The sequence below is a fragment of the Heterodontus francisci genome, chromosome 25, assembly GCF_036365525.1.
Source record: "Heterodontus francisci isolate sHetFra1 chromosome 25, sHetFra1.hap1, whole genome shotgun sequence".
Classification (NCBI taxonomy): domain Eukaryota; kingdom Metazoa; phylum Chordata; class Chondrichthyes; order Heterodontiformes; family Heterodontidae; genus Heterodontus; species Heterodontus francisci.
The window spans coordinates 65,907,860-65,933,253 of record NC_090395.1 but is presented as its reverse complement, the minus strand read 5'-3'; the positions used below and the strand labels follow the sequence as shown (position 1 = coordinate 65,933,253).

General features: G+C 43.4%; 1 protein-coding gene across 1 annotated transcript in view; it reads right to left on the bottom strand.

The window, feature by feature from the left end:
* The window catches only part of LOC137383954 (guanine nucleotide-binding protein G(i) subunit alpha-3-like), a 57,784-nt gene extending 37,225 nt beyond the window's left edge, over positions 1 to 20,559 (bottom strand). Inside the window, exon 1 of the mRNA XM_068057393.1 lies at positions 20,117 to 20,559. Coding sequence (XP_067913494.1) covers positions 20,117 to 20,234 — 118 coding nt within the window. The 5' untranslated portion in view covers positions 20,235 to 20,559. The remainder of the gene's footprint in view (positions 1 to 20,116) is intronic.
* Between the last annotated feature and the right edge of the window lie 4,835 nt (positions 20,560 to 25,394).

Here is a 25,394-nt window from a genome sequence, read left to right as displayed (position 1 = left end):
GTCCTCATCATCCTCAAGGCTTGTGGAAGCTATTGAGATCAGAGAAAAGACTAGTTTACCACTTTATCACATGAAATACAGCCTACATGAAAAATACTGGTCTCTTCAATTAGTTGAACTCCATGTACAAATGCCCAAGCTTTGGGGGAAACAATTACCAACATAGAACCATATGAGCCTATAAATATGTCAGGTTAAGGATGCTGATTATGATAAACACAGCAAGCCAATCTGTGTTTATGGAGCAAACAATTTCGATAACTTATCCCAGCACAACCAGCAACTGACTGAAAACTATAAACAATGCGGAGGTCAAAAGATTTGTAATTCTACAGCATCTTTCACAATCTCAACTAAAAGCATTTTACAGCAATAAAATACTCCAAGTGCAATCATTACTGTAAGGTAGGAAATGCAGCAGCAAATTTGCACACAGCAAAGTCCCAGAAAAAACAGCGATAAACGAGCACAATCTATATTAGAAATAGCGGCTGAAAGATAAATGTTGGTCAGGAGTTCCCCGCTGTTCTTTGAATTATGCTATGGTCTCTGACATTCACCCAAGATAGCAGAAGGGGTGTCAGTTGAATGCCTCATCTGAAAAACAGCACCTCTGACAGTGCTGCACTTCCTCAGTACATGTATCAGCCTAGGTCATGCTCATATCTCTGCAGTGGGACATGAACCCACAATGTTCTGACACAGAAGCAAGAATGCTACTACTGAGGTATGGCTAAGCAGCAGAGTTTGGGACCAGTCTAAAGTGTTAAGCCTCAAGATTTTTCCCTACTCTGTCCACGTCCCTCACTCAGCAAGGGGTGGTGGAGGAACGGTGGAGGAGTATGGGAAAGAAAGGCAATGTAACTGTGTACCCAACTGGGAGAGGGGACAGGGTGGGATTGACTGTCTCACTGTGTGACCTTCAGCCAGTCTGTGGCTCAACTGCATGTCAAGGCAAAGATCAGGTAATGGCAGACTGATGCACCATCTGTGCTATCACTTTTATTGGCTGTGGTGACAAAGCTGGTCTACTTAGATGACAACAGGAAAACAGCAATTTAGAGAATGATCTTGCACTTTTACAGTGCCTCAGAATTTATGAAATAGGTCACTTTGAAGGCAGTCACTTATTAATGCAAACATGGCAATTAAAGTGCAAATTAATGAATGGTGCTATTTCAGGGAAGGATGTTTCCTGCTCTTCAAATACTGCCATGAGATCTTTAACATCCACCCAAGTAGGCAGATGGGGACCTTGGTTTAATGTCACATCAGCACCTCCAACAACGTAGCAGTGGACTGAAGTGTTGGCTTAGATTATGGCCTAGACTAATATAAAAGCAAAATACTGCAGATGCTGGAAATCTGAAATAAAAACCAAGTGTTGGAAACACTCAGCAGATCAGGCAGCATCTGTGGGGCAAGAAGCGGAGTTAACGTTTCAGGTCTGTGACCTTTCACCAGAACTGGCAAAAGTTAGAAAAGAATCAGGTTTTAAGCAAGTGAAGCAGTTAGGGTGGGTGGTGGTTGGTGGGGAAATGAACAAAAGTGAAAGTGTGATCAGGCAGAGGGCAAAAAAGATTAATAAAGCGGTCATGGGACAAAGGCAAAGAGCGTGTTAATACTTGTGGTGAAAGACAAAACGTTAGTCCAGAGTGAGTGTTAATGGCAGAATAATGAGCAGCTCTGTCCACATGAAAAACAGGCACGATTAAAAAATAAACTAAAATAAAATATGCTATTTTGCAAAATTTGCGAATGGCATGTTGGCCTTCACTGCAAGAGGATTTGAGTACAGGAGCAAGGATGCCCTACTGTAGTTATACAGGTCTTGGTGAGACCACATTTGTGCAGTTTTGGTCTCCTTATCGGAGTAAGGATGTTCTTGGCTTAGAGGGAGTGCAAATAAGATTTACTAGGCTGATTCCTGGGATGGCAGGATTGACACTTGAGGAGAGGTTAGGTCGACTAGGCCTATATTCACGAGAAGAGGGAGGATCTCATAGAAACCTATAAAATTCTAACAGGACTAGACAGGTTAGATGCAAGGAGGATGTTCCCAATGGCTGGGGAGTCCAGACCCAGAAGTCACAGTCTCAGGATATGGGGTCTGCCTTTTAGAACCATGATGAGGAGAAATTTCTTCACTCCGAGGGTGGTGAACCTGTGGAATTCTCTACGGCAGAAGGCAGCAGAGGCCAAGTCATTAAATATATTCAAGAAGGAGACAGATATATTTCTTAATGCCAAAGGGGTCAAGGGACATGGGAACAAAGCGGAAACAGGGTACTGAATTAGACGACCAGCCATGATCTTTTTTGAATGGCGGAGCAGGCCCAAAGCAGGCCAAATGGCCTACTCCTGCTCCTATTTTCTATGCTTTTTAAAAAAAAAATTTGAAAAATATTTAAAAAGGCCAGTCATGCTCTGAAATTGTTGAACTCAAGGTTACGTCTGCAAGGCTGTAGAGTGCCTAATCGAAAGATCAGGTGCTGTTCCTCGAGCTTGCATTACTGTTCACTGGAACATTACAGCAGCGCACTACGGCCTAGACTACATGCTTAAATCTGTAATGGGACTAGAATCTACAATTTTGACTTAAAGGAAAAGGTGCTACCAACTGAACCAAGCTAACAAAGTTCCTTCAAATGATGCAAATAATCTAACTATCAGAGCAATTAATATGCAGCTAACATCAAGTGTCACTTTATGCAGATAGAATGCTTACATAAGACCAAAGGGCTACATCTTGCATTGATAGAATATTCTCTTCTGGAAAAAGCACCTATGATGCCCTCAATGGTTAGATGGGAAAAAGGGAAAATACCAACATTCTTGTATTACAAAAGCAGATTTACTTGAAAGACCTCTGGGTGGTCTGGAATCCACCCAGTTTCTCAGCACTGGCAGAATAACCAAGCTCCTTATGCAATGCAAACTACTAATGGTCTGTAAGGATGGAGGTCTCCCGAGCCAGAGAGAATTGTATGTCTCACAATTGTCCTTCCAATTTCATGTGGAAAGCACTTTTTAGAAATTGATTTTCTGTGCAACATATTTTACACTCATGCTGTAAATTAACTTGACACCATCAAGTTTAACAATAATTAATAGTAGCTGAATTTGGTAAATTCTTTGTATGGAAAGTTCGATATTACTTGTTTACACACAAACAGTGCAGACTTCCTACCCTTTCCTTCTGCTATATTTAAATATGAATCCAGTACTGCAAAGTAGATATAAACTGTGGTTGAAAGCACAAATTAGTCCTCGTCAGAACATATCAATTTCTGAGGTATACATAAATGAAACCAACAAAAAGAACAAAGAACAAAGAACAGTACAGCATAGGAACAGGCCATTCGGCCCTCCAAGCCTGCGCCGATCTTGATGCCTGGTAGGAGTACATACATTGAGATTTGTGCACAAATTCAGCAAACTAGAGTGAACTATGCCTAAATGGACAGGATCCCATGTCTATAATCACTTTAAAAATCCACAATTTAATATCTCTAAAGAACCGCTTAGGCAGTACTTTAAAACTATAATTTTAATAACCTTATTGTTCAGTAACACTGGTAGGTCCATCCTTTTCAAATCAAAGCTCCAACAATCCTATCAAGCAGTTCTTTGTATAAAACCCATGCTTTTACCTAAATCCAACAAATCATATTTTCTGTTGCCAAAAATAATTTTGTTTCTGGAAAATATTGTGGCTAAGCATTTCACTGAATCCTGCTGTTAAAGTCTGCTGTCATAAGTTACTAAAATATTAATATAATGTCGAAAATTTCATATTATTTGTCATCTTACCTTATATAGAACTGGCATCTTAGAAGTACAGAAAGGCAATGCATTTTGTGAACAAGTCTACATAATGATGACTATTAGATTGACTTTAGTGGAACTCAAATTTTGAGTTCTATTTAATAGGTACCATATAACACTGATATTTTTCTTTTGTTAAAATCATAGATACCAGGGTATATATGGCAAAAAGCACAGGATTCCATCAAGATATGAACAGATCACAAAGCTTTCAGACCATCTTGCAGCAGACAAGTGTGAATGAAAACTAGTTCTTCAATTGAGTCCTTTATAAAATCCTCCCTTTTAGTGGTGACAATCAAGAACCTAGACAGTATTCTAGTTTTTGAATACCACTTTAAAAGTACAGCCATATAAAACACAATATTTACACCCTATTGTGTAAAGCTTAAAATAATTTTAATTTCATTCAGCATCAGGTATTTAGGCATCTTTTATCATGGAGCAAATTTAGATGAAATTTAGAATTGCAGAAGTTTGCTGCATAGGAAGCCAAGGTATGGCAATATATTGGTTATATTACTGGACTAGTAATCCAGAGGGCTGAACTAATAATTCCGAGATTGCAACTTCAAACCAAAAACAGCAGGATGAGAATTTAAATTCATTTTTTATTTTAAAAAATTTGAAATAAGAGTATGGTATCATTAAAAAAGTGACCACAAATTCGGTTTGAAGATAGGAAGAGGTGTTTTGTATAGTGCAGTAGTATACCATCAGGTCTGGTAAAGTGCAGAAGTGCACTGCCTGGTGTGGGATGATACTATATAGTCCAGAAAGTTCTGTCCTTGTGAAGGGACAATCAGCAGAAAATCATTCATCATTTAAAAAATCTATATTAAATCTCCTCTTAGCCTCTTCTGCTAAAGTGAAAATAATCATAGTATCTCATGTCTCTTCAACTGTAGCAACCCATTTTAGATACATCTGGTAAATGAATGCTGTACTTTCTATAATGGGGCACAAAAACTACAATACTCAAACTTTGGCCGAAACAATGTTTTCTATAACTTTAGACTTACTTTACAGATGTACTCTATGCTTTTATTTATAAAACCTAAAATACCTTTTTACAGTTTTTAATATATGTTTTTATATATGCACTTGCGTGTTCAGGAAATTATGTATTTGAACCCCTGGTCTGTTTAGCCACATCTTTAAGCATTTCCCATTGAGAAAATACTCCTACTACTTTATTTCTTCTCTGAAATATTACTTCACACTGGACTGCAGCTGCCACCTGTCTGTCCATTTCACTAACCTGTATCTCCCTGAAGTATTTTACAATCCTCCTCACTGTTTTCCAAAACCTTTACTTTTGCGTTGTCAGTAAATTTCACAATTATATTCTCTATACTTAATCCAAAGCCACTTTACAAATTTGTTATAAGACACGGACAACATTCAGAACAACAAAGAGCCAGAAATCGGATTGCCCCGATTTTCGGGTGCGGGGGTGGTCATGATTCCTGACCTGCCTACATCTGCTCAGACCAAGGTGGGTGGCACCCGAATTTGGAGCACTCATCTCATCTGCATGATTGTAGCATCTGGCCAAATGCATCTTGTGCTGCTGTCTTTTTAACGCTACTGGCTGCCTCTACACTCAGCAGAGGAGCCCAGTAGTGTTGTTCAGAAACTACATGGTGCATGCTTGTCTTAAAGGCAGGCTGCTCTTCTTAAAGGGAAGCTGCAATGAAGAACACTGTTCCAATTTAAATGATGGCAAAGTAAACACTAGGGCAGAGGCACTTCCAGGATGATAGGTGCAGCACTGGAGACATTAGTGGGCAGGAGAAGAGATGCCATTGTTTTGTGGGGGCCAGGAGACACTCATGGACCATCCTCAGAATGCAGTGGGAGCGGGTGGTCAGGGAGATCAACTCCAGGAGACTGAATCTGATGACTGGCAGCAGTGCCATAAGGAGTCTAATGACATCACACAGGTGGTCAAGATCAGTAAATGCATCTTCAAGTGACATCTCTTACCCACACCACCAACCTCTCATGCTGTGCAATGCACCACACCAGCACCACTCTCCCAGAACCAGCCCCTGGCACTCAGGATTTGCGCCCAACATCCAAGTACTCCACCTCACCCTCACACAGCTTCGAATGCTGCCAGCCTCACACTCTTAACTCTTTGCCTCCAAATACCAGCAACTATTCAGCCCTGGAAGGCAGATCAACACAATCACTGACATTCTGACCCCTCTCTTCAGGATAAGGTGGCTTACAATTGAAGGGAGCAAAACAGAAGTGGTGGAGGGTAAAGACGTCTGCATCTCCTGAGCCCTAAGGAGGAGCTGACTGTCTGCTTCACGGGACCAACCACCATCGCTGAGAACATTGAGGATGGCGGAATGTTCCTGCCTTATGACCCTTCTCAACTCCCATAACACCCTCACCCTGATATATGGCAAGCTGATGCTGTGGCCATAGGCCTCTTGCTTCCCACCCTATGGCCCCTCCCCTCATCAATCTTCCCTTCCAGTTCCTGCTTTTAGACACTCAATAACTATCGCCTACCCAGCCACATCAGTCCAAGGAGGAAGAGAGAGCAACAGCAGAGTACTGATGAAGAGGTGCCATCATTTGATCTGGCACTTGCAGCCACCAGCTCAGATACTGGCACAACATATATCTTGGCAGCCAGTATAGGGTAAGGATTAGCACATGCTGAGTCGTGCGGGTATGAGTGGGCTGTAGCCATGCTAGGGGGTACAGGATGGTTCGTTTGCAAACTCGCTGCTGGGCAAGTCGCAGATGAATTCTACTGTGGAAGGCTCAAATGAGGACCTCGACGGGCATGCATTCTAACGAGTGTATTGTCCGGAAAGGAAAATTGTGTTTGACAAATTTATAAGAGTCCTTGAGGATATAACAAGCAGAGTGGATAAAGGGGACCCAGTAGATGTAGTGTATTTGGATTTCCAAAAGGTATTCGAAAAGGTGCCACATAAAAGGTTACTACATAAGAGAAAAGCTCATGGTGCTGGGAGTAATATGGATAGAGGTTTGGCTAACAGGAAACAAAGTCACGATAAATGGGGCATTTTCAGTTTGGCAAGCTGTAAGTAGTAGAGAGCCACAGGGATCAGTGCTGGGGCCTCAACTAGTTATGATCTATATTAATAATTTAGAAGAAGAGAGTGGGTATATTGTAGCCAAATTTGCAGACAATACAAAGATAGGTAGGAAAACAAGTTGTGAGGAGGACACAAACTGTCTGCAAAGAGATACAGACAGGTTAAGTGAATGGGCAAAAATTTGGCAGATGGATTATGTGGGAAAATGTGAGGTTGTCCATTTTGGCAGGAAAAAATAGAAAAACAGATTATTTACATGGAGGGAGACTGCACAATACTGCAGTATAGAGGGATCTGGGTGTCCCTGTACATGAATCATAAAAAGTTAGCATGCAGGTACAGCAAATAGTTAAGGCGGCAAGTGGAATGTTGGCATTTATTGCAAGGGGGAATGGCGTATAAAATTAGGGACGTTTTGCTATAACTGTATGAGGCATTGGTGAGACCGCATCTAGAGTATTGCGTACAGTTTTGGTCCCCTGATTGGAGGGAAATATTTGCATTGGAATCAGTTCAGAGAAGGTCCATTAGGCTGACTCTTGGGATGAAGTTGTTGTCTTATGAGTAAAGGCTGAGCAGTTTGGGCCTATACTCATTGGAGTTGAGATGAATGAAGAATGAGGGGTGATCTTATTGAAACATAAAAGATTCTGAGGTGACATGAGGGGACAGATGCTGAGAGGATGTTTCCCCTCATGGGGGAATCTAGAACTAAGGGGCACAGTTTCAAAATAAGGGGTCTCCCTTTTAAGGTAGAGATGAGGAGGAACTTATTTTCTCAGCGTCGTTAATCTTTGGAATTCTCTTCCCCAGAGAGCAGTGGATGCTGGGTCATTGAATATATTCAAGGCTGTGCTAGACAGATTTTTGATCTACAAGGGAGTTAAGGGTTTATGGGGGGCTGGCAGGAAAACGGAATTAAGGCCACAATCAGATCAAACATGATCTTATTGCATGGCAGAGCAGGCTTGAGGGGGCTGAATGGCCTACTCCTATTACTTATGTTCTCCTGTCACTGTCAAGGAGTAAGGAGGAGCTCTGCTCAGAGCTGGCAGATATGTTAACTCTGTTTCTCACTCCACAGATGCCACCTGACCTTTGAGATGGACAGATTTTTGGTCTCTTGGGAATCAAGGGATTTGGGGACCTGGCGAGTAAGTGGAGTTGAGGCAGATCAGCCATAATTGTATTGGATGGCAGAGAAGGCTCAAGAGGCAATATAGTCAGTCTACCGCTTCTATTTCTTATGTTCTTAGGTGATCAATAGCAGAATAATAAGTAACTCAGTTTCATAGCTCAATAACATAACATTACTTACATGGACATTTTGTAACTCCTGGCTTTTTTTTTATATGCAAGCTAAAAGTGGCCTAAAAAATGCGATAGATAGGTCTGCTTCTGTGTACACACACACACAAAGTGGACCTAGCTGAGGTACACCACTTCCAACCTTTCCATAATCCAAAAAATACCCATTTAAGCAAATCAGATCTAAAAATTTAGCAACGGACTTTAATCTTTTATCTTTGGTAGAACTGTAGAAATTACAACTATCATAAAATCTTACAAATTAAGAGATTGAGTGTAGTGTTGTTACCAAAATAGGGATATCATTTTGAATTCACGTGACAGAAACGGGAGTGATAGCATTCAAGTCTTCTTTTCTCAAGCAAGACATGACATCAGTATAGATGCAACAATGAACCGAACTGTTAACAGAAAAAAGGCCTGGAAATTGAGATTTTCTTTGCATTTTGATAATGGTTTGCATAGATACAGCATTATTAAAGCTTTTATAACCACTATTATGAAAAAAAGATGGCGTTAGTCAGCAGGCTGGAGAGAAGTGGGCTGCTGGAAGTTTTAGTCAGGGACAGCTGGCTCTGTGTGCTGGCCACTCTGAACCAGGAGAATCTCATTCTGAGCTGCGAGCAGCCAGGGGACCCCGCCGCCTGAAATGGTCTCACCAACGGAGCCGGCACGCAAAGTCCTCAGCCCGGTCCCGCAGTCCGAAAGCCATCGGGATCCGCAATGCCTACACCGAGCTCCCGGAACAAATCCCCGAGACCATCAGCAACAAGAAACAAAGCGTCAAGGTAATCAAGCACGAAGTCGGGGGCCTGGGGATCAGCATCAAGGGAGGCAGGGAAAACAAGATGCCAATCCTGATCTCAAAGATCTTCAAACATCTGGCAGCTGACAAGACCGAAGCTCTATATGTAGGGGACGCCATTGTAACACCCTATATACCCCTTCCCAGCTCCCCTCTCGCACCATCTTCCCCTCGCGCCCCCTCCCCCTACCTCTCCCTGAGCAGGGGCCCTAACAACCCCACTGCCTTGTGGGCATCTTGGGAGAGACCAAGGCTAAGGGAGCAAACCCTAACAGAAAATCCGGAGCAGAACCCCGAAGGGGGTCCTGTGTCACCTTTGGCATGTTTCTGGCAGTTCCTGCAGCCATACCGGTGCCAAACGTACTGCTCTGCACTCCTTTGGACCCCACCAGGAAGATCGAGAGGGGGGGGTTTTGACGCTTGGGCAATTCACAACCTCCGTACATCCACCCAGGCATGCGCCATGGAGAGGTCACTCCATAGTTACCTCACCGCGACCAAAGCAAAACGGAAGGCAGCAGTTACGGGTTATAAGCCCAGCTCAACTGGCATAGAGATTGGGCGCTACGGGTTGCCTTTGTTGGTGGGAGAGGTCATCGCATCTCATTGGACAGCTACCGCCCGACTCAAACCGGACTGACCGGAGGCTGCAAGGTTCTGTCCCACCACAGTCCACCTGCATCAATGGGTGCTTGGAGCTCAGGGTCACTACCCGACAAGTGGACTGTAACACCGCAACAAACAGCACGACAAAAAAAAAAAAGGTACCAGCCCTTCGTTTGCAAGTTGGAACGTCAGAACTGTGTGCCCTGGCGTGTCGGAAGACCTTACACAAATCAACAATGCTCGGAAGATCGCCATCATTAACAACAAGCTCATTAGACTCAATGTGGACATTACAGCACTTCAGGAGACACGCCTTCCAGCGAGCGGATATCTAAGAGAGCAAGACTACACCACCTTCTGGCAGGGTAGGGATCCTGAAGAACCACGACAGCACGGAGTGGGCTTCACCATCAGAAACTCCTTGCTCAGCATGATGGAGCCACCTTCAAATGGCTCAGAATGCATACTGTCCATCCGACTGCTCACCGCCTCTGGTCCAAAACAGCTACTCAGCATCTATGCTCCAACATTCTGCTCCCCACCTGAAGTTAAAGACCAGTTCTACGAAAAACTCCATCATATCATTAGTAGCATCCCCAATACCAAACATCTGTTCCTGCTGGGGGACTTTAATGCCAGGGTTGGGGCCGACCATGACTCATGGCGCTCCTGCCTTGGGCGCTATGGCATTGGATGGATGAATGAGAATGGACAGAGACTGCTGGAGTTGTGTACCTATCACAACCTCTGCATCACCAACTCGTTCTTTCATACTAAACCCTGTCACCAGGTTTCTTGGAGGCATCCAAGATCACATCGTTGGCACCACCTGGACCTCATCGTCACAAGGCGAGCCTCTTTCAAATCACATGCAGCTTCCACAGTGCGGACTGACACCGACCACTCCCTGGTGTGCAGCAAGGTTAGACTAAAACCAAAGAAGCTGCATCACTCCAAGCAGAAAGGCTGCCCGTGCATCAACACTAGCAGAATTTCTTATCCACAGCTGTTACATAAGTTTCTAAATTCACTTGAAAAAGCCCTTCAAAACACTCCTACAGGGGATGCAGAGACTAAGTGGGCCCACGTCAGAGGCGCCATCTATGACTCAGCAATGACCACCTATGGCAAACATGTGAAGCAGAACGCAGATTGGTTTCAATCTCACTTTGAAGAGCTGGAACCAGTCATAGCCGCTAAGCGCATTGCACTGTTGAACTACAAGAAAGCCCCCAGCGAGTTAACATCCATAGCACTTAAAGCAGCCAGAAGTGCTGCACAAAGAACAGCCAGGCGCTGCGCAAATGACTACTGGCAACACCTGTGCAGTCATATTCAGCTGGCCTCCGACACCAGAAACATCAGGAGGAATGTATGATGGCATTGAGCGCGCTTTTGGGCCAACCATCAGGAAGATTGCCCCCCTCAAGTCTAAATCAGGGGACACAATCACTGACGGACACAATCACTGACCAACACAAGCAAATGGACCGCTGGGTGGAGCACTACCTAGAACTGTACTCCAGGAAAAATGGTGTCACTGAGACCGCCTCAATGCAGTCCAGTCTCTGCCAGTCATGGATGAGTTGGACGAACAGCCAACAAAATCGGAACTCAGTAATGCCACTGATTCTCTAGCCAGTGGAAAAGCCCCTGGGAAGGACGGCATTACCCCTGAAATAATCAAGACTGCCCAGCCTGCTATACTTTCAGCACTCTACGAACTGCTTTGCCTGTGCTGGGATGAGGGAGCAGTACCACAGGACATGCGCGACGCCAATATCATCACCCTCTATAAGAACAAGGGTGACCGCGGTGACTGCAACAATTACCATGGAATCTCCCTGCTCAGCATAGTGGGGAAAGTCTTCGCTCGAGTCGCTTTAAACAGGTTCCAGAAGCTGGCTGAGCGTGTCTACCCTGAGGCACAGTGTGGCTTTCGAGCAGAGAGATCCACCATTGACATGCTGTTCTCCCTTCGCCAGCTACAGGAGAAATGCCGAGAACAACAGATGCCCCTCTACGTTGCTTTCATTGATCTCACCAAAGCCTTTGACCTCGTCAGCAGACGTGGTGTGGTCTCTTCAGACTACTAGCAAAGATCGGATGTCAACCAAAGCTACTAAGTATCACCTCATTCCATGACAATATGAAAGGCACAATTCAGCATAGCGTCGCCTCATCAGACCCCTTTCCTATCCTGAGTGGCGTGAAACAGGGCTGTGCTCTCGCACCTACACTGTTTGGGATCTTCTTCTCCCTGCTGCTCTCACATGCGTTCAAGTCTTAAGAAGGAATTTTCCTCCACACAAGATCAGATGGCAGGTTGTTCAACCTTGCCCATCTTAGAGCGAAGACCAAAGTATGGAAAGTCCTCATCAGGGAACTTCTCTGCTACCGATGCTGCATTAACATCTCACGCTGAACAGTGTCTGCAGAGACTCATCGACAGGATTGCAGCTGCCTGCAACGAATTTGGCCTAACCATCAGCCTCAAGAAAACGAACATGGGACAGGACGTCAGAAATGCTCCATCCATCAATATCGGTGACCACGCTCTGGAAGTGGCTCAACAGTTCACCTACCTAGGTTCAAGTATCACCAGTAACCTGTTTCTCGATGCAGAAATCAACAAGCGCATGGGAAAGGCTTCCACTGCTATGTCCAGACTGGCCAAGAGAGTGTGGGAAAATGGCGCACTGACACGGAACACAAAAGTCCGAGTGTATAAAACCTGTGTCCTCAGTACCTTGCTCTACGGCAGCGAGGCCTGGACAAGGTATGTCAGCCAAGAGTGACGTCTCAATTCATTCCATCTTCGCTGCCTCCGAAGAATCCTTGGCATCAGGTGGCAGGACCGTATCTCCAACACAGAAGTCCTCGAGGCGGCCAACATCCCCAGCATATACACACTACTGAGCCAGCGGCGCTTGAGATGGCTTGGCCATGTGAGCCGCATGGAAGATGGCAGGATCCCCAAGGAAACATTGTACAGCAAGCTCGTCACTGGTATCAGACCCACCGGCTGTCCATGTTTCCGCTTTAAAGACGTCTGCGAACGCGACATGAAGTCCTGTGACATCGATCACAAGTCGTGGGAGTCAGTTGCCAGTGATCGCCAGAGCTGGCGGACAGCCATAAAGGCGGGGCTAAAGTGTGGCGAGTTGGAGACACTTAGCAGTTGGCAGGAAAAAAGACAGAAGCGCAAGGGGAGAGCCAACAGCCAATTTTATCTGCAGCACCTGTGAAAGGGTCTGTCACTCTAGAATTGGTCTTTATAGCCACTCCAGGCGCCGCTCCACAAACCACTGACCACCTCCAGGCGCTTACCCATTGTCTCTCGAGACAAGGAGGCTAAAGAAGATTATGAACTAACTGAAGAACTTGCATATACTACCAGACATAAGCAATATAAAATCCTCTAGTGTACCTCAAAATTTCTGTGAATAATAAGTCATCTCCCTACTGTAACATGTGATGTGACATACTTTGTCTAGATGTAAACCCAAGTATAGGGTAGAGATTTGCATCAGTGTTTGTATATGGCAGTGTGATTAATACTCCAATATGCAATAAAGCAGGGTATGACGTAACATAAGTGGCTTTATTCTTTTGTGTTGTCTGAAGACCAAATTTTCAGCTTTAAACACTAGTTAATTTGCAGAATGTTCTTACCAGTGTGTGCATTTATTTTGATTGCAAGTTATTTTTTTTTTCTTGCTATTACACCACAGGCACAGGATTCATATCACTGCGCACTGTCCAGGAATCAATGCATGTGCAAAATAACAGGACTATCAGTAACCCATTTTCGCAGCTCAACAATATTCTGTCACCTACATTAACAAACTGTTACGTTGCACTTTTCAAAATGCAAACTAAAATTGCCCAAAAGCAAAATGTAATGTCACTCTTTACGAACATTTTAGAAAAGTGTTTATATTTTTGTTTTTCTACCAGATTTTTAAGTTCTTATATCTTGGATCATTTGCATAGATGAGACCCAACTCAGTGCCTTCAAAATTTATCTTAATTAGCCTTGATATCTGGGTAGGTTTTTGGTAACCTGCCCAAGATAATGAACAGAACAAGCTCTTATTTCATTAATTTAGTTAATGGAATTACATTTATCCTATGAATACACAAGTTGTTTTCTTCTGCTTCCAAGCAATGCAAAAGATCTTGCTTTAGATATAAAGTGAAATATGCCAGTTAAGAAATTTCTTCATGCTAAGGATTTGAAACTGGTCAAATAAGTCACACGTAACCAAAAGATTTAGTAGATCTCAACACTTTGTCAGACCATTGCTGGCTGTGAATACAGCTATCCTTTTTCCCTAGCTATCCCATTATACATATATCTAAAAAAAAACTCAGGCTTCAGACACACCAGATTAACTTGGGTTGCTAGGACCTTGCAAACTCTTATTCTATGTCTGAAGCTGCAGGGGACAAAATAAATTACTATTCTTTAGTATCAAGGATGACTGTAAACTGGAAGAATCCATGTTTAATACATATCTTGCAACATCATGAAGCTGTTTTTACATTGCACTAACACCTGAATCAGTGGTGTTGGCTCATGATACTCTGTCGCCATATAGTTGGTTGCATCATGAAAGTAAACTTGAAATGGCAGCAGGAAGAATGTTTAATTGGGTGCTAATGGATCCTGGTAAATTTACTTTCAGACTACAGCTGGCTGAATGTGGCCATGACATGAGCAACTGGTGCCACTAGTACAGGCACTATAACAAGCTTGAGGAACTGTTGAGCTGCTTAACTGGGGCCTGGCAGGCAGTTAGTTCCCAAGTTTGGGCCATACATTTTGGTCTGGTACCACATAGATGACAGTACCCGGAGTCCACAAAAGCTCAACTTGTTCAGCATTTCACATGTTCAGCCTTATTCAATATTTTGATGAAGGAATAATTTCATGCTCAGGATTCTGGAACCACCCCCAGTTAATATTTGGAATGCAGTATAGATTAATAATTTGTCAAAAGGTCAGTGTAAGTTTCTATTGTGACTTGCATTTCATGGTAAATATACTTATATTTTAAATCCAGGCCAGGAAATGACTGAAGGGAGTATCAGTTACCAGCAGCAATACCACCCAACAGAAATGTACTTCAGTGCCAAAAGTCAAGAAGCTGGAAATTTAAACTACCAATATAGAAAGTAATTACAGTTGTTGAGTCCATACCATACTTTTTTTTTTAAAAAAGAACTTTAATCCAACAGAAAGGGGAAGGAAAGGCTAGGGAGATGACTTTGTAATTCAAAGTTCTGCCTTTTTGGAAAAAAAAAAGGAAATGATAAACTTACATTAATTTAATGAGTACTTGCTGACATGGAAACAGCCACCCTCCCTGCTAAGATGCTCTAGTGATAGCAATTATAAACAAACATTTACACATGACTCCACTGCAGAGACAGGGGGCATGCTTCCCAACCAGTCTGACAGCTACCAGTGCGGGTGAGAAATGTTCCTTCCAAGCTGTAGTGTGGTCTCTCCAACCCGTTGCTGTGATGGAGCCACTCCTGATTGAATAAAAGAAAATGTCTATTGTCGGGACCATTCATGGGATGAGAGTGTCACTGTTAACACCAGCATTTACTTCCCATTCCTAATTGCCCTGGAGGTGATGGTGAACTGCCTTCTTGTACTGCTGCAGTCTGGTTCGTGAAAATATTCCCAAAGTGCTGTTAGGGAGGGAGTTTCACGATATTGGAATGATCCAGCACAGAAATTGATAGTTTAAGTTTATTTTGCATTTTTTAAAAAAAGTTTATCACTATAAAATGGGTGAATGCTTTGAATAAAAAGGGAACTTAGGCTTTCCTTTTCTGCAATGAGATTTTCAGGGAATGAGAAACGTATCTAGTGAAAGTTGAAAGCCATATAGAGGCAATAATTTAGTTGCTCATTTTACAGCAAGACTAAAAGATAGTAATAAATTTTGATTGTCATTTCACATTCTAAAGAGAATGCTCAGTAGAAAATCATTTGATACTTAAATTTACCACTAGCAAAACCCCTTTGGTGTTGCTCACAGCAAGTATATATTAGACTTTTTAAATTAAGCTATTGACAAGGAAATTGCAGCAGTGCGTGTGTTACAGGAAATACATATTACACCAGAATACTGCGGTGCAAGTGGCGAACTGAAATGGCTGGCCTTAAAGGGAGAGGAAATGAACTCTTTCACAAATGTAACATAGCTTTTGATAAAAAAAAATTAGATGGAGTGTTGTGTACCAAATTTACTTCAGTACTTTCCTTCCCTTTTGAGCCTCTCTCTCACAGATGATCAATTAAAAGGGAGATATATTTATGGCTTTGACAGCACAAAAAGAATTAATTCATTTCCACCCATGGGAAAAAAATTATACGCTTTTTTGTATTATGATGTTCATTTCCTCAGTCATGAATTTGAACATGTGATCGATCACATTCGTGAGTAGAAAGGAGAACAAACTTAACATGCTGTCATGAATGACGAGTTCTCAGATAGAGCCTAAAATGGTTGCAAACCTGACCAAAATCTGAAAAAACAAACTGGTTAAAACACTTTCACAATGAAACATAGGACATTTTTGTTGGATATATAATGCAGAGTATCAGTAAGCTGCATAAATTCCAGTTAGAAGCTGCTTTCATCATAGATAGCAAAAAAAGGAAAATGAACAAGATTAAATATAGAGAATGTTACTTCCCACTGCAGATTCTATTTATAGTATAGTCACTGTAATATAATCTTGTAGCAAGGCCATTTCAGCAAATGAAATTTAGCATAAAAGTTATTGGTCCAACACTCAGCATTCTATTCTACTCCCTTATATTCAGTGTTTATGTCACAATCTACAAGCAATTTTCTTGCATAGACGTAACTGCCATGGCAACTCTACACAATGTCCTTTGCCTATTCAAAATAGCAAGACAAGATTGGATTATCAGGCATCAGAATAGCAGCATTAATTAAAACTCTAATGCATTAATGACACCTCCTCCAAAGTTCAACGTTATTCAAAAGACCAACAGATTACAATGATTAAATTAAGGGAAAGTAATCAAAAAATTAAAGTGACCAGTGTGTCCTTGGTGATAAATTTTTCAGGATCCTACAGATGGCCATTTCTAAGCAAAAGGGTCGAATAGAAGAAACAAGTTCACACTACAGCATCCTGAAACATAGAAATATTACAGCAAAGAAGGAGGTCATTCAGTCCATCATGTTTCTGCTGACCGAAAAAGTTATCCAGCCTAATCCTACTTTCTAGTTCTTGGGTCACCCTTTACGTACGGCACTTCAAGTGCATATCCAACTATTTTTTAAATGCAATGAGGGCTTCCACCACCCTTCCAGAACCTTCTCAACTCCCTTCTAATCCTTCTGCCAATTATTTTAATTCTATGCTCCCTGGTTATTGACCACACTACTAAAGGAAATAAGTCTTTCCTTTCCAATCTATCTAGGTCTCACAAAGTTTTATACACCCGAATTTAAATCTCCCCTCAGTGCCCTCTATTCCAAAGAAAGCCCCAGCCTATCCAAAATTCTCCATTCCTGGCAACATCCTCGTAAATTTCCTCTGTATCCTCTCCAGTGCAATCACATCTTCCCTGTAATGAGGTGACCACAGCTGTACTTAGCACTCTAGCTGTGACCTAACTAGTGTTTTATACAGCTCTAGCATCACCTCCTTGCTCTTATATTCTATGCCTCAGCTAATAAAGGAATGTATCCTGCATGCCTTCTTAATCACCTTATCTTCCTGCCTTGCTACCTACAGGGATTTGCAGGCATGCTAACCCCTCTGTTTCTCTATAGTATCCTATAATTTATTGTGTATTCCCTGCCTTGGCTTCCCTCCACAAGTGCACTACCTCACACGTCTCTAGAGTGAATTCTATTTGCCACATTTCTTCCCAACTGACCAGACCATTGATCTCTTCCTGCATTATACAAGATTCTTCCTCATAATCAACCACTCGGCCAATTATATATCTGAAAACTTCTTAATCATACCCCTACATTCAAGACTAAATCATTAATATATACATCATGAAAAACAAGAGACCTGGTACTGAGCCCTGAGTGAGGTTCACCCATTCGGTAAGAAAAAATATTCACACGAATTCAACTGTTCCCTACAACTCACCATATACACGAGGATTCATTTTATAAGGCAACATATAGAGGGTGGAAGTGCGGGCGGGCGGGAGGGGGTAAATAAATGCTCAAAATGTGAATTAAAAAACAGATAATACTGAAAATACACCAGTAGGCCAGTTAATACCTAAAGAACTAAAAAAAGGTCAAAGGCAGACACACACCCATCAGTGTTGAACAGTCACCACCCAAAATGTTAACTGTGCTCATGTTCAGATGCTGGCAGACCTACTGTATATTTCTAACATTTTCTATAACCTCCCCCAGACAAACCTTCCACTCCTCCCATAAGATGGTTTTACTACAATATATCTTCTTTGTTGCACACATCACTTTGAATAGATCTTTCAGAAAATCAGTGCATATGCAATTTTCCATAATTAGCCTGTTTTGAGTGGATCTTGCAACAGTTACTCAATCAGTTGCGAACTTGAACGCGCCAGTTTAACACATAGCAACTACTGAATTGTACTGAACCTTACATGTCATACATTAGGAATATAATGTGTCCAATGTGGATATCCCATGACTGCTCCTGAAATGGACTGTTTTATCAGGATAGGAGTGTTTAATGGGATCAGCTTCAACCCTCCCGCAATGGAACAGTGCATTGGAAGGTGTAAAATGTCCAAGTCCACATACCTTTCTCATGACATCAACACCACAATGGCACGTTACCTCAGGTGTTCAAGAGGCCCGTAAGGGTCCAGAAAACTACATGGTAAATTTGAAAAAAATGAACTTTTATGCAGAATCCTTGTCGGCCAGGAGATGTAGCAGTACTCTCGCTGGCCCTAAAAGAATATTTGGATTTCCACTTCCCCTGGCTCCAACCCCTCCAACATCTGTGATTGATATTACTTTTACTTACTTTGTTGGATATTGTTTCATTGGGTCCCCAGCAACGACAAAATCTCCCTCCACAATTTTCGATTCCTGTCCGCTGGTATTGATGTCATTCCAACTGTCTTTGGGTGGGAATCAGTTTTGCGGTATTCAAATATGGCCAGGGAGTTAAAATCTTCTGAACCTCACCACCTGGATGACCAGAGGGAACTTCACCTGCTTTGTCCAATCACCTGCCCCCTGCACCTTTGCACACCTCCCATCCCCCCCCAAAATTAAAATCAACCTCATCATGTAATACCTGACATGATTGGTCTGGTAATGTTGAGCTATGCCCCATGAAGGCCAGAGTCAGAATTAAGTAAAGAGCCCACAGTCAGGCTTTATTTGATTTTTGGTTATATCTTTGTAAATTGAAATATGCTAGTCCATTTCAGGATCCAAAGAGCTATTTCCAGATTGTCATAGATACCTAAATGTGATGTACATATGGGTAAATGAACTTTATTACTGTACCCACTATGCATCTCACAAAAACACGATTGGTTCAAATACATCACAAAAAACTCAACGATTACTTCACTGCCTCAAGATTTTAAATAGCTATTTTTAATAGCTCCAACTCCTAATTTAAAATTTGCTCAGCAGGACTTCTACTTCTATCCCTTGGCCATGCATTTCCTTGTTACTGCAACATATAACCTGATCCAGTTAAAGAATTCATTCACACTTCTGACGCAAGCTGGTGAAGACTGCAAAAGTGGGTTGGAGCACAGCTGTAGCCACGATTTTCAACTGGTCCTTCTTGTCTAGGGGCAGTGGGGTGGGAGTTAGCGTGTTCGGTGGGGTAGCAGGACTGGCTATATTGTAGAATTCCTGCTCCTCTTACCCCGCCGAAAGCACTAACTTCACCCCACTGCCCCAAGAAAAGGTGGTCCACTTGCAAATGGCAGCTACAGCTATGCCTCACCCGACCTTTAGGGTCTTTGCCAGTTTTCATCCTCCAATTCACTAGGTCTGGATTATGTGCACTTCGCCCATCACCACAACGAGTCAGTTTCGAGAATCCACAACAGTGGCCAGGCAAACCCAGTGGGTGTGCAAATCCTCCTTGGGCACCATAAGTGGGTGGGAATGCCCACCAAAGCCCACAAGTGGGTAGGCAAACTCTCCTCAGGCACCCACAACAATGGGTGGGCAAACACTCTTCGCCCCCAAAATAATGAAAAGTAAAACACCTTTCCCCTACCTTTAAGACCTACCTAACCTCCCAAAACTCTTAATCCAAAGTACTGCTCACTCCCAACCCTCCCCTCCTTTTTTTGGGAGAGGTTTATTTTTGTTCCATTATAAGGCGCAAGATGCAGTCCGCATAACTATTAGACATGATGCAATCTCGGATGCACCCTCGGCGGTGAAAACCAAAGCTCCAGCCTCAAAAATGTGTTTTGTTTTACCGAGTAGCAGAAGTTTGACCTCCCGGGACGACTTCTCGCCGTCTTCCTTCAGGTTGCGGTCGATCATTTTGCTCCTCGCCATCGCCGCCTTGTCCTCGGCGCTCATGGTGCAGCCCATCCTGGCAGCCGGGAGAGCCGAAGCTCAGGGTCCGGAGAGAGCGGAGAGAGGCCGGACCGGAGCAGGATAGGGGGGGGAAATCAGAAATTCTCCCGGTGCGGAGCCCGAGGACACCAGACCCTCCCTCACAGACGGTGCAACAAGTTTTTTTTTTCCTTTGTTCTGTTCGGTCAAGTCATTAAACCTCCCAAGCGCTTTAAGAAGGAGAGGAAAATAAAAGAAAAGTTTGACCCGGTGACCGTTAGGAATTCAAACCCAACTGCTCGAGCGAGCGGCCAGCGCGATCCGCGACGGTTAGGCTCGAAAACCGGAAACCTTCCCTCCCCCTCCCGCCAACCGGAAACCGTCATCGCGCAAGGCACCGCGGGAGTTGTAGTTCACCTGCGGCCACACCTGGGCGCAGCAGCAGGAGGGAAGATGCCAACTGGAAATACAACAACAACTTGCATTTATATGGCGCCTTCAACGCCATATATCTTCTCAGGCAGCCCCTCAGGATCAAGGCCGACTTGCTTCTGTAATGGTTGGAGGGGTTCTGAGATGGCCACTAAGTCCAATGCGGACTATGCCACCTGAGGGGCAACTGGTGCTTGAATGGTCAGGTCCATGAGTAGTTTGGAGGTTGGTGCGCTCCCTGCCATGCGTTGACTTCGCCTCCACACGTTCCCGACGAAGTGCCTCGATGCCTTCCTGAATGAGCTTTCTCCATCTAGTTTGTTCACAAGTCAGGCACTCCCATGAGTCGGCGGGGATGTTTGATTTCTTGAGAGATGCTTTGAGGACGTCTCTAAAGTGTTTCCGTTGTCCTCCTGGGATTCTCCTGCCATGACCAAGTTCTGAGTAGAATAGCACCAAAACATTCAGTACAATAGTCAAACAAAATTTGACACCAGGCCACATGAGGAGACACTAAGGTGGATGACCAAAACCTTGGTCAAATAGGTAAATTTAAAAAAAAGAAAGATTTGTATTTATATAACACCTTTCACAACCACTGGACGTCTCAAAGTGCTTTACAGCCAATGAAGTACTATTTGAAGTTGAAGGAACATCTAAAGGAAGAAAGAGAGGTGGGGACGTTTAGGGAGGGAATTCCTGAGCTTCGAGCCCTGACAGCTGGAGGCACGGTCATCAATAGTAGAGCAATTAAAATCGGAGATGCTCAAGAGTCCAGAATTGAAGGAGTGCAGAGATCCTGGAGGGTGTGGGGCGGGAGGAGGTTACAGAGATTGGGGGAGCGACACCATGGAGGGATCACTCAGCAGGTCAGGCTGACATCAGTGGGAGAGAGAAAGAAAGAAAATTATGGCAGAAAACCTCATTGCATTTAAAAAAAAAACTCGTATATGCACTTAAAGTTCTGTAACCCACAGAGCCGTGGACCACGAGGAGAGAAGTGGAATTAGGCTGGATAGCTTTTTCAACCAGCACAGACACAATGAACCAAATGGCCTCCTTCTGTGCCTCCTTCTATTTCGACGTGTCAAGTCAATGACCTTCTGTCAGAACTGCAAAATGTTAGAGATGTACCAGCAAGTACAGAGTCAGGGAAAGGGTTCGGCGGTGTGGGGGTTAGTGGGCAAAAGGGTAAGGATGGAAGGCATAATTAAAATAAAGAGTGATTAAGTGGCAAAAGGGACAATGATGCAAGGCAAAAGTAATAGGACAAGTAAATCTACAAAAGATGGAGGAACTGTAAATGGCAAAGGCAGAAACATTACCAACACCTGCTGTCTGAAAAAATGGGAGCAGTTGTTATGATCTGAAATTGTTCATCGTAACGTTGAGCCTGAAAGGTAGGAATTGGTGAACATAGGAGCATACGAATTAGGAGCAGAAGTAGGCCATTCGGCCCCTCAAACCTGCACCACCATTCAGTAAGATCATGGCTGTCTCGAATTCCACACTCACATCTACCCCAGATAATCTTTGATTCCCTTGCCTAACAAGAATCTATCTACCTCCGCCTTAAAAATATTCAACGACCCTGCCTCCACCACCTTCTGAGGCAGAGAGTTCCAAAGTCGCATAATCCTCTGAGAGAAAAAATCTCTCCTCATCTCTGTCCTAAAAGAGTGACCCCTAATTTTAAAACAGTGCCCCCTAGTCCTGGACTCACCCACAAGAGGAAACATCCTTTCCACATCCACCTTGTCAAGACCATTCAGGATCTTATAAACTTCAATCCAGTCTCCCCTCACTCTTCTAAACTCCAGTGAAAACAAGCCCAGTCTGTCCAACCTTTCCTCATAAGACATCCCGCTCATTCCAGGTAAGAATCTAGTAAACGTCCTCTGAACTGCCTCCAATGCATTTACATCCTTCCTTAAATAAGGAGACCAAAACGGCACACTGTAGTCGAGATGTGGTCTCACCAATGCCCTGTATAACTGAAGCATAACAACCTTACTTTTATTTTCAATTCCTCTGGTAATAAAGGATAGCATTGCATTAGCCTTCTTTCTAACTTGCTGTACCTGCATACTAACTTTTTGTGACTCATGCACTAGAACACTTAGATCCCTCTGCACCTCGGAATTCTGCAGTCTTTCTCCATTTAGTAGGTGGGAATTCGGAATTGAGGTAGAAGATTACCATGATCTTACTGAATGGCGGTGCAAGCACAAGAGGCCATTTGGTTACTCCTGCTCCTATTTCTTATGCAATTATGTTCCCTAATCTCTTCTGAATTTTTGGTGAGATGAAGTGCCATGGATGCTGGTTCACCCTCCAGGACCTGGGCCTAGGGGACACCCCTCATGTATGAATGTAAAAGTTGAGTGGTAACTGCACAGGAAATCACAAATGAGCCCAACCCTAACCACAGCCAACATCAACGCATGAACATTTTTCCAGCATGGGTGAATAGGCAAGATAAGAAGCAGGTAGATAGAGTGGTGAAGAAGGCATTTCCTTTATTGGCCGAGGTATAGAGTACAAAAGCAGGACGTGATTCTGGAACTATATAGAGCGCTGGTTAGGCCGCAGCTGGAGTATCGCGTGCAGTTCTGGTCACCACATTACAGAAAGGACATAATTGCTCTGGAGAGAGTGTAGAGGAGATTTACAAGAATGTTGCCAGGGCTTGAGAGTTACAGCTATGAGGAAAGATTGGATAGGTTGGGGTTGTTTTCCCTGGAATTGAGGAGGCTGAGGGGTGACTTGATTGAGGTGTACAAAATTATGAAGGGTCTAGATAGAGTAGGCGGAAGGAACCTGTTTCCCCTGGCAGGGAGGTCAGTTACCAGGGGACACAGATTTAAGGTGATTGGTAGAAGGATTAGAGGGGACATGAGGAGAAACTTTTTCACCCAGAAGGTGGGTGTCTGGAATTCACTGCCAGGATTGGTGGTGGAGGCAGAGACCCTCAATTCTTTTAAAAGGTACCTGGACATGCACCTAACCTGTGGGGCTATGGACCAGGTGCCGGAAGGTGGGATTAGTTTGGTTGGATAGCTTATTGGACCAGAGCAGACAAGGTGGGCTGAATGGCCTCCTTCTGTGCTGTATTTTGTTCTATGTCCTAAATGATGGTTTTTCTTCCCACCCTAGTCCGAGTTGCTGAGAAGAATTGTATTGTCCCTACTGCCAGCCCAGCTCGGATCGGCAAGTGGAACATAGGCCAGGAATAGAATTTGGGAACCTTTCTGGTCTGTGTGATTCAGTTTCACCTTGATAGAAAACGAAAACCAATCTTTATGCAAAATGCATCTTGTTTTTCAAACTTCTTCATATTACATTTTTGTTGCACTTCAACATTATTTTAGGAAGTTTAAAAAAAGTGACACTTTCAAAGTCCAAACCACCACAGAACATGATTGGCATCCTTTCATCTACAAAAGATGAGGAATACACAGCAAACAATCCATTTAGGTGGGGTGTCTTCTCTTGGTCCACCTTTGCTGATGGCTGTGAAGGCCAATCCTTGAGAGACAGGTTCTGTCACAAGTGCCGCAAGTGAAGCTGCCAAATGACACTGTGAGTCGTTTTTGACATTGGCGCCTGTTGCCAAGCTGCTATAGCAACTGGTTGTCATGGTATTGCACACCATTCCACAGGATGTGTCGCCATTTCCCTCTTTCGCCAGTTAGTGACTCCCAGGTGTGACAGTCAACATTTAGGGCCTTCATGTCACAGTGCAAGCACCCTTGAAGCAGAGCTTTGGGCGCCCCACTGGCCGTCTGGCGCTGGCAGCCTCACCATACAGAAGGTCCTTGGGTATGCGACCATGTTCCATCCCGCGGACATGTCCGATCCATTGAAGCCGCCTCTGTTTGATTAGTGCCAATGCACTTGGGAGCTCTGCCTTTGAGACGACTGCCACATTTATGATTTTGTCCTGCCAGGATATACCCATAATACGCCACAGACAGCAAAGATGGAAATTATTGAGCTTCTTTTCCTGGTAGCTGTAAATTGCCCATGTTTCACAGCCATACAGCAAGGTGCTGAGAACACAGGCCTTATAAACCATCAGTTTGGTGCTAAGTGTCAGCTTGGTGTTATCCCATGTGCATTTCGCAAGTTGGCCAAAGGTGCAAGCTGCTTTCCCTATGTGTGTATAGAGCTCTGCATCAAGGGACAGATTGTCTGTCACTGTGTACCCATAGTAGCAAAATTTGCTAATCACTTCCAGTGGCGTGTTATCTAGTGTGATCAGGGGTGGAAATGCAACACCTTGTCCCTTAGAACATACAGTATTACTGTTTAGTTAACATAGATCAGCATTTGTGTAGCTATTTAAAAAACATCATAAAAATGGAAGGCTTGCACTGATATGACCTCAGGATGTCCCAGAGTGCCTTATTGCCAACGAAGTACTTTTAAAGTGTAGTCACTATTGTAATTTAGGAAACGTGGCAATTAATTTCTTTACAAATTAAAAATAGGTTGGGGTGTGGATGCTGGACTGTATCAATTAAGATGCAATGCAATTTACATATTTTCCTATCACATCTATCTATATATTAAAACTCAACGTCTGTGTGCACTTCTTGTCTGCATCATATGATTTCTTATTATCACATTTTGTGTCAACAGTTTCCATTCTAAACCTTTAAGTACACATTTATCACGGAAAGTGCGTATGTAATCCTATCACACTGATTGTGAAATCTGACTGCTGCGTTCCAACAATTGTTTCAAAATGCTTTCTGAAAA